This window comes from Coregonus lavaretus (assembly GCF_964263955.1).
Source record: "Coregonus lavaretus genome assembly, chromosome: 11".
Classification (NCBI taxonomy): Eukaryota; Metazoa; Chordata; class Actinopteri; order Salmoniformes; family Salmonidae; genus Coregonus; species Coregonus lavaretus.
The window spans coordinates 34,907,236-34,915,947 of record NC_139998.1 but is presented as its reverse complement, the minus strand read 5'-3'; the positions used below and the strand labels follow the sequence as shown (position 1 = coordinate 34,915,947).

Here is an 8,712-nt window from a genome sequence, read left to right as displayed (position 1 = left end):
GGCTTTGTAATGGCCTGTATTGTTTTCCAGTAGGGTCTTTTGTTGTGTTGGAGGGCTATGGTGATGCTGCAGGGGCAGGTTTGTGCTGACGCTGGCCTGTAGGGATGACAGGGCCTGATATGGCTGAATGAGTGGTCCAGAGAGAGAGAGAGAGGGAGCAAGAGAGAGAGTCAGCAGCAAAGCAGCTCAGAGATGGAGTAGGACCTGTGCACATACACACTCTTACACACATTCTTAATAACAACGCCTTGCTCCAACTGAAGCGCAGCCATGCAGGAATCTCCTGGCTCTATTGGTGTGGATGGAGGTTATGCCAGTAATGTGCCTGCCTTCCTCACCAAACTGTGGACCCTGGTAGAGGACCCGGACACCAACCACCTCATCTGCTGGAGTTCTGTGAGTACCGGAAGCACTGACTCTTCTGATTGGTAAAGTTGGTTAAAGAGAGTCAGAGGTCTTTAGGTCTTTCCTACAGTTGAATATATTTCATGTGTTTGAAAGAAATTACAAGAATGAGAAGATAAGTAATGGTTAGGTGCAGTGGCAAGATACTACTTGTCTATTACTCATAGTTCTATGTTTGACTATCAAATTAATTGGTTATCGTGACTGTTTATACCCGGGTTGACTGAAAAGTGGATGTGTTTAAACCTTTGGTTAACCCAAAACATGTGCCTTGCATTCATCGGCAGCATTAGATAGATCTGGAGGGGAAACGAGGAAATGTCTTCCAGTGTTGTTCCCTTTATAAACTAAGGGGTATCATCAAAAAGTATGATTAGTACTGATCATATCAGTATTGTCTTACACATCTTCACAGTGTAAGGACTGGTGAATGAGACCACATACTAAGCAACCCTTGACATCTTTATCTTTGTACCTGTTTGTGTTACTGTTATGCCCAAGACTCCACAATCTGGCTTACAGAATCCTCAAAATGTAAGTGAGTAACCATCTTTGAGAATATCATGACTTCATCATGTTCATGAACTGTTTTTGCTTACTCAACTCATATGGGGATAGAAATATTGACTTTAACAACCTTTTCAAAATCATGTGGCCAACCTGTTTACCACTTAAAGAATTTGCTATTGGAATATGACAAAAGTCCATAAACTTGGCATTGATTTACTGTTTAAGAGGTGTGGGTACAGTTTGCTGGTAAATAGTTTTTTTAAATAAACTAGGATATGCACATTTCTCAGAACAGATGTTATATGGACTTATTGGTATAAATTAAATAATACACTTCCTACTTGATCAACCTTCACAGGATTTATAGGACTGAGCATTTTATGGTTTTGACATTGGACTAGTTTCCCGGACACCCTAGACCTGGACTAAAAAGCATGCTCAATGAAGAATCTCCATTGAAAGTGCCTTTTGGTTCCTTTAACTTGTCCGGGAAACTGGCCCTGAATGTTGAATTTAGGTAGTCAATGTCCAACCAGTGGTTCATAGAACTTAAAGACAAACCCCTATTTTGGTTATGTCCCTCAGACTGGGACCAGCTTCCATGTGTTCGACCAGGGCAGGTTTGCCAAAGAGGTGCTGCCAAAGTACTTCAAACATAACAACATGGCCAGCTTTGTCCGTCAGCTCAACATGTGTGAGTACCTCTCCTCAGCACTAGAAAATAGACAAATACCCTGTCAGATATTTAGCAGTATTTAGAAGTCAATTGTGTAGGAGTGACTTTTGTATTGTTTATGTGTAAGTAGGCTATGCATTAATTTGTGTATTTGAGTGTTTGAGCCTCTGGGTGTGTGTGTGTGTGTGTGTGTGTGTGTGTGTGTGTGTGTGTGTGTGTGTGTGTGTGTGTGTGTGTGTGTGTGTGTGTGTGTGTGTGTGTGTGTGTGAGTTGCTGTGTGCCGCTAACCTTTGGACTGATGTGCAGATGGCTTCAGGAAGGTGGTGAACATAGAGCAGAGTGGTCTGGTGAAGCCAGAGAGAGACGATACAGAGTTTCAGCACCTCTACTTCCTGCAAGGCCACGAACACCTGCTGGAGCACATCAAAAGGAAGGTGAGACAGAAACCTAGGAAACAAAACACACACTCACACACACACACACACACACACACACACACACCAACAAAGTACACATAGTAAGACCTCTGTGTGTGTTTGTCTGTGTGTTTAGGTCTCCATCGTGAAGAGTGAAGAGACTAAAGTACGCCAGGAGGACTTGAGTAAGCTGCTGTATGAGGTGCAGGTGCTGCGCAGCCAACAAGAGAACATGGAGTGTCAGATGCAAGACATGAAACAGTAAGTAGCAATGTGTGCTGATACACAGCATCAATCATAACTACAACGACAATGCGCTGTATGACTCATGCTAAATCAATAAAAGTACCATAATCAGTGCTGTAGATGTTTTAATGCTATAAAAAATGTGGTTAGAGGCCACTGAACTGGGACAAAACTAACCATACTAAGCCATATTGTATGTAACATAGTCCATCCTCAATAGCCCATGCATTGTCCCTGGCCTCATTGTATGTTCCAATGGTTTAGTCTATTGTCTACATTGGTTGAAGAGAACATTCAGCTGCTCACCTGACTGTTGCGCCCTATAATAGCATCAGGTGTGCTGGTCAGGTGGTGCATGTGTCAGGTAGCAGTACAGGTGGTCTTGTCACGTGTCTATCTGATCTGGAATCTGGCTGAGCCCTCATATAGGACACATCAGGGTGAACAGGCTGAAATCAGAGCATCGCCCAGTCACACCATGTAATCACACATATAGATCACACACATGGGACGTGCGGGGTGGTGAGTGAGGAGGTTGATAGTAAAGTGGTGAATGTCACAGTGATCTGTCTTACTCCTCCAGGCAGAATGAGGTGCTGTGGAGAGAGGTGGTCTCACTGAGACAGAACCACACCCAGCAGCAGAAAGTCATGAACAAGGTGAGAACCTCTCAGTTAACATGACTATACAGTGTGTGTGTGTGTGTGAGTGTGTGAGAGAGAGAGAGAGCCTGTGTGTGTGTGTGTGTGTGTGTGTGTGTGTGTGTGTGTGTGTGTGTGTGTGTGTGTGTGTGTGTGTGTGTGTGTGAGAGAGCGAGAGAGAGCCTGTGTGTGTGTGTGTGTGTGAGAGAGAGAGAGAGAGAGAGCCTGTGTGTGTGTGTGTGTGTGTGAGAGAGAGAGCCTGTGTGTGTGTGTGTGTGTGTGTGTGTGTGTGTGTGTGTGTGTGTGTGTGTGTGTGTGTGTGTGTGTGTGTGTGTGTGTGTGTGTGTGTGTGTGTGTGTGTGAGAGAGAGAGAGAGAGCCTATGTGTGTGTGTGTGTGGAGAGAGAGAGAGAGAGCCTGTGTGTGTGTGTGAGAGAGAGAGAGAGCCTGTGTGTGTGTGTGTGTGTGCGAGAGAGAGAGAGAGAGAGAGAGAGAGAGAGAGAGAGAGAGAGAGAGAGCCTGTGTGTGTGTGAGAGAGAGCCTGTGTGTGTTTGAATTAGAGAGAGAGGAAAGAGAGAGAACAGGAAGTCAGTGTATTACTTTGGTACTGAATCATTCTCTGTGTTTTGCTCCTTTATAGCTGATTCAGTTCCTTTTCAGCCAGATGCAATCAAACACACCCAGTACTGTAGGAATTAAGAGAAAGCTGTGAGTACTCTGCCTCGCTTTGTAGTGCGTGCCCACACACACACACACACAAAGGCTAAGATTCACAATACATGCACTCAAAAACACACACACACTTGTATGTACATACACTCATTAACACACCATACTAACAATTCGACAATAGTAACACAAACACACGAACACATCAGTGGGAACGGCCAACTCAGCTGTATGTGCTCAGCTGACGCGTTGCACAATCCCAGCTAGGATGAATGGAGCTGAATGCTGAATCAGACCTACTGAGCCCTAAGCCCCTCACACACACACACACACACAATCACTCACCCACCCCTCCCATCCTCTCACACCCACACCACCCCACTGAACCAGGACGCATGACCCTCTACCCTCTATGGGAAATGCACCATCAGCTTGTGTGACCCGTGTGAACAAATCGGTCAAAGTCAAAGAACAAGGCACAGTGACATAAAACACTCAAATTTTCTGTCACATCCATACCGCCTAAAGATTTAGAACTGACATCACTTTAACTGGACATTTTTCATATCTGTTTATACCGTTTCCAATAACATTCATAACACTGTGCCATAGCTGTGCTCTACAATACAATTTATGCTGTCATTGTGCCCCGCTGTTGGTGGTTAGTAATGGTACACTCTTAGAAAGAAGGGCTCCAAAAGGGTTCTTTGGCTATCCCCATAAGAGAACCCTTTTGGGTTCCTTGTAGAACCCTCTTTGGAAAGGGTTCTACATGGAAACCAAAATAGTTCTACCTAGAACAAAAAGGGTTTTACCCAGAACCAAAAAGGGACCAAAAAGGGATCTTCAAAGGGTTCTCCTATGGGGACAGCCGAAGAAACCTTTTAGGTTCTAGATAGCACCTTTTTTCTAAGGAGTGTAGAGATATTACTGATAGAGATATTACATTATGTGTACACTGCTTTGGCAAAATAGAAACAGCAGTGGTTGATATAAGATGAATGAAAGAAAATGATCAGAAATGTCAATTACATATTGTAATTCCTAACTTATTAACTTTTCTCAGTGGTCAAAAAGCAAGTGGGTGTTTTAAGGCCTACATGTTCGATACAAGCGTAACTTTATTGAACATGTAGTTTTTCAAAACTACCACTGCTTTCTCGACTCACCCTTCCAAGCCATCAGAAAGGTTACAGTTATTTCCCCTTATCCTCGGCTCTCATACAGTAAGGCTAAGCAGATACAGCTCTCTAAGTCTCTCAGTCTATAAATTATGAGTTTAGAGTTCTAAGGCATGTCATTGCAAAAGAGAAGAGAGTATTTCCCATTGATTTCTCTATATTCCCCCTCATGGTGATCCCTGGCCCTCCCAGTCCCCTTATGTTGGATGATGGCTCCACCACGCCCCCAGCCTCTAAGTTCAATCATAACCACCAAATGGAGCCCCTGCATGAGCATTTCTATATCCAGTCGGTAAGAACCCACTCTACATTTTACATTTTTGTCATTTAGCAGACGCTCTTATCCAGAGCGACATTACAGGAGGAATTAGGGTTAAGTGCCTTGCTCAAGGGCACATCGACAGATTTGTCACCTAGTCGGCTCGGGGATTAGAACCAGCGACCTTTCGGTTACTGGCACAACGCTCTTAACCACTAAGCTACCTTCTGCCCCATACCTTTCACCATTACACTATTTCTACACCGTATGGTGCTAGTTGTACTGTGTTTACAGTTTCCATTTAGCATTGGGACATCATGACTATCATAGAAAAAAACGTTATATTTTTAACTGCATAGTGACTGTCAGACTGTGAGCTTCACAAACCTTTAATTAAACTCTATTACTGTTCCTTCTCCACAGCCATCAACAGAAACTGCCTCTTGCTCCAATAGTGCAATGACAGGAGGACCAATCATATCAGACGTTACTGAAATGTCACAACCCAGCAACTTGGCCATTCAAATGCAAACAGAGGAGACAAGGTGAGGGTCAAAGAACAAAAGCAAAGTCACATTTTATCCTGTAGTGGCTTCCAAAGCAACAAAATCCAGTATGTAGTCGAGATTGGATGAAATCTTTTGTTGAGAAGCCTTATTCAGCAGGACTGAAATAAACAGATAAGACTACTGTGTTTCTGTCCCCACACAGGGATAAGTGTATGATGCTGATCAAAGAGGAGCCAGTGAGCCCAGGGGTGAGGGGCCGGGGGGAGGGCGTCCCACTGGGCTCCTGTGAGGTGTGTTCTGAACCCCCCATCCTCCCTGTTGCCATGGTACAATCCGTCCTGGAGGGCCGAGGGTCTGGAGCAGACAGGAGGATCACGAGACCTGCTCTGGAGAGGTAGACATACACACGTCCATTCGTTTTCCAAGCTCAATAATAAGTTCTACATCGTTTTTATTATTACATATGAATGTATTGTTTACCAGTGAAGCCCTAGTAGTGTGATATGTGTGTTGTAGGCCAGAGGTACCTGATGCTGTAGAGAATGTGGACATGAGTCTGGAGGACCTGCAGCTTCTCCTGAGGACCCACCAGCAGAGTGTGGAGCCCACCGCTGCTGTCATGGATGTGAGTAATACCCTCCAAAACTTGGCAGACACAGAGTTTGTTCAAGTACTGTGTCACAAAGGCATGGGATACAAAATTACTGCAGGAAGAGATATAATACCTCCCATTTGAAGATCTCTAGTTTCTCTTCACTAGGTAGGAATGAGTCAGACAGTGATCCCAGCAGCTCAGATTGATATGACGCTGTTCTGTCTTTACAGCCATTCAATTTCAACCTGCCCTTGAGTGAGTGGAACTTTACTGATATGGAGTCCAATCTGAAATCAGTGAGTAGAATATGTTTATGGTGTTTGAATTAGCTCTGCATATATTGTCTTAAAGTCTAGTTATATTCAGTGAAATCAACCCGCCAGTAAAGTCAGCACAAGTTGTCAGTTACTGTGTCAGCCATACATTTCTGTGGCTTTAGTCAGACAAGGGCAGGTAATGGTCGAAAAATGTGTCAACAATATACCTTCTTACTTCTTGGGTAGATTAATCAGTGTGTGCTGTGCAGGTAGCGTCTCTGCAGTTAATTGAAAGTACTGGTCAGTGTTATCTTCAGGAGTATCTAATCCCCCCACTCTGTGTTGCTGTGTTCCAGTACATGTTTCAGAGCCAGGAGGCAGAGGCTTACCCCAACGCTGGTTGTGAGGAACAGTGACGGCTTGACAGATCAACTGGCACAGGCTTTTCCTGACAAAGGCAGGTACAGTATGTATATGGCACACACTCAGCTCCATCAATCATTGAATCAGATGGCTCATTCATCACAAAACCCACTGATATTGCCAATTACTTTAATGATTTTTTCATTGGCAAGATTAGCAAATTTAGGCATGACATGCCAGCAACAAAGGCTGACACTACACATCCAAGTATAACTGATCAAATTATGAAAGACAAGCATTGTAATTTTCAATTCCATAAAGTGAGTGTGGAAGAGGTGAAAAAAGTATTGTTGTCTATCAACAATGACAAGCCACTTGGGTCTGACAACTTGGATGGAAAATTACTGAGGATAATAGTGGATGATATTGCCCCTCTTATTTGCCATATCTTCAATCTAAGCCTACTAGAAAGTGTGTGCCCTCAGGCTCGAAGGAAGCAAAAGTAATTCCGCTACCCAAGAATAGTAAAGCCCCTTTTACTGGCTCAAATAGCTGACCCATCAGCCTGTTAAGTAAACTTCAGCCTGAAAAGTAAACTTTTGGAAAAGATTGTTTGACCAGATACAATTATATTTTACTGTAAACAAATCCACAACAGACTTTCAGCACGCTTATAGGGAAGGACATTCAACAAGCACAGCACTTACACAAATGACTGATGATTGGCTGAGCGAAATTGATGATAAAAAGATTGTGGGGGCGGTTTTGTTAGACTTCAGTGAGGCTTTTGACATTATTGATCCTAGTCTGCTGATGGAAAAACATATGTGTTATGGCTTTACACCCCCTGCTATATTGTGGATAAAGAGTTACCTGTCTAACAGAACAGAGGGTGTTCTTTAATGGAAGCCTCTCCAACATAATCCAGGGAGAATCAGGAATTCCCCAGGGCAGCTGTCTAGGCCCCTTACTTTCTTTCAATCTTTACTAATGACATGCCACTGGCTTTGAGTAATGCCAGTGTGTCTATGTATGCGGATGACTCAACACTATAAATATCAGCTACTACAGCGAGTGAAATGACTGCAACAGTTAACAAAGAGCTGCAGTTAGTTTCAGAATGGGTGGCAAGGAATAAGTTAGTCCTAAATATTTCCAAAACTAAAAGCATTGTATTTTGGGACAAATCATTCACTAAACCCTAAACCACAACTAAACTTGTAATAAATCATGTGGAAATTGAGCAAGTTGAGGTGACTAAACTGCTTGTAACCCTGGATTGGAAACTGTCATTGTCAAAACATGTTGATACAACAGTAGCTAAGATGGGGAGATGTCTGTCCATAATAAAGCGTTGCTCTGCCTTTTTAACAACACTATCAACCAGGCAGGTCCTACAGGCCCTAGTTTTGTCGCACCTGGACAACTGTTCAGTAGTGTGGTCAGGTGCCACAGAAATTACAAACTGGCTCAGAACAGGGCAGCACGGTTGACCCTTAAATGTACATGGAGAGATAACATTAATAATATGCATGCCAATCTTGCATGGCTAAAAGTGGAGGAGAGATTGACTTCCTCACTACTTGTTTTTGTAAAAAGTATTGACATGCTGAATGCACCGAGGTGTCTGTTTAAACTACTAGCACACAGCTCGGACACCCATGCATACCCCACAAGACATGCCACTAAAGGTCTCTTCACAATCCCCAAGTCAACAACAGACTATGGGAGGCTCACAGTACTAGATAGAGCCATGACTACATGGAACTCTATTCCACATCAGGTAACTGATGCAAGCAGTAGAATCAGATTTTAAAAAACAGATAAAAATACACCTTATGGAACAGCGGACACACACACACATACACATAAGACACGCACTCTACACACACGTAGGCATGGATTTTGTATTGCAGATATGTGATAGTAGAGTAGTGGCCTGAGGGAACACAATGTGTTGTGAAAAGTGTTATGCAATGTAATGTA

The 8,712-nt window shown here is 43.4% G+C and overlaps 1 protein-coding gene across 2 annotated transcripts; it reads left to right on the top strand.

Annotated features, from left to right (window-relative positions):
• Positions 1-270: 270 nt before the first annotated feature.
• LOC311137109 (heat shock factor protein 4-like) lies at positions 271-6,779 on the top strand (the record flags this gene model as incomplete). Of its 2 annotated transcripts, none has more annotated exons than XM_084171448.1 (12): positions 271-396; positions 1,501-1,609; positions 1,898-2,025; positions 2,144-2,268; positions 2,837-2,912; positions 3,534-3,601; positions 4,936-5,035; positions 5,426-5,547; positions 5,714-5,905; positions 6,028-6,136; positions 6,337-6,402; positions 6,720-6,779. In XM_084171448.1, 12 exons carry the CDS (start codon positions 271-273, stop codon positions 6,777-6,779), a joined length of 1,281 nt encoding a protein of 426 aa, XP_084027574.1. The 2 variants fall into 2 exon arrangements, with proteins under 2 accessions (XP_084027574.1, XP_084027573.1); XM_084171447.1 differs by having other exon boundaries at positions 6,681-6,779.
• Positions 6,780-8,712: the final 1,933 nt, after the last annotated feature.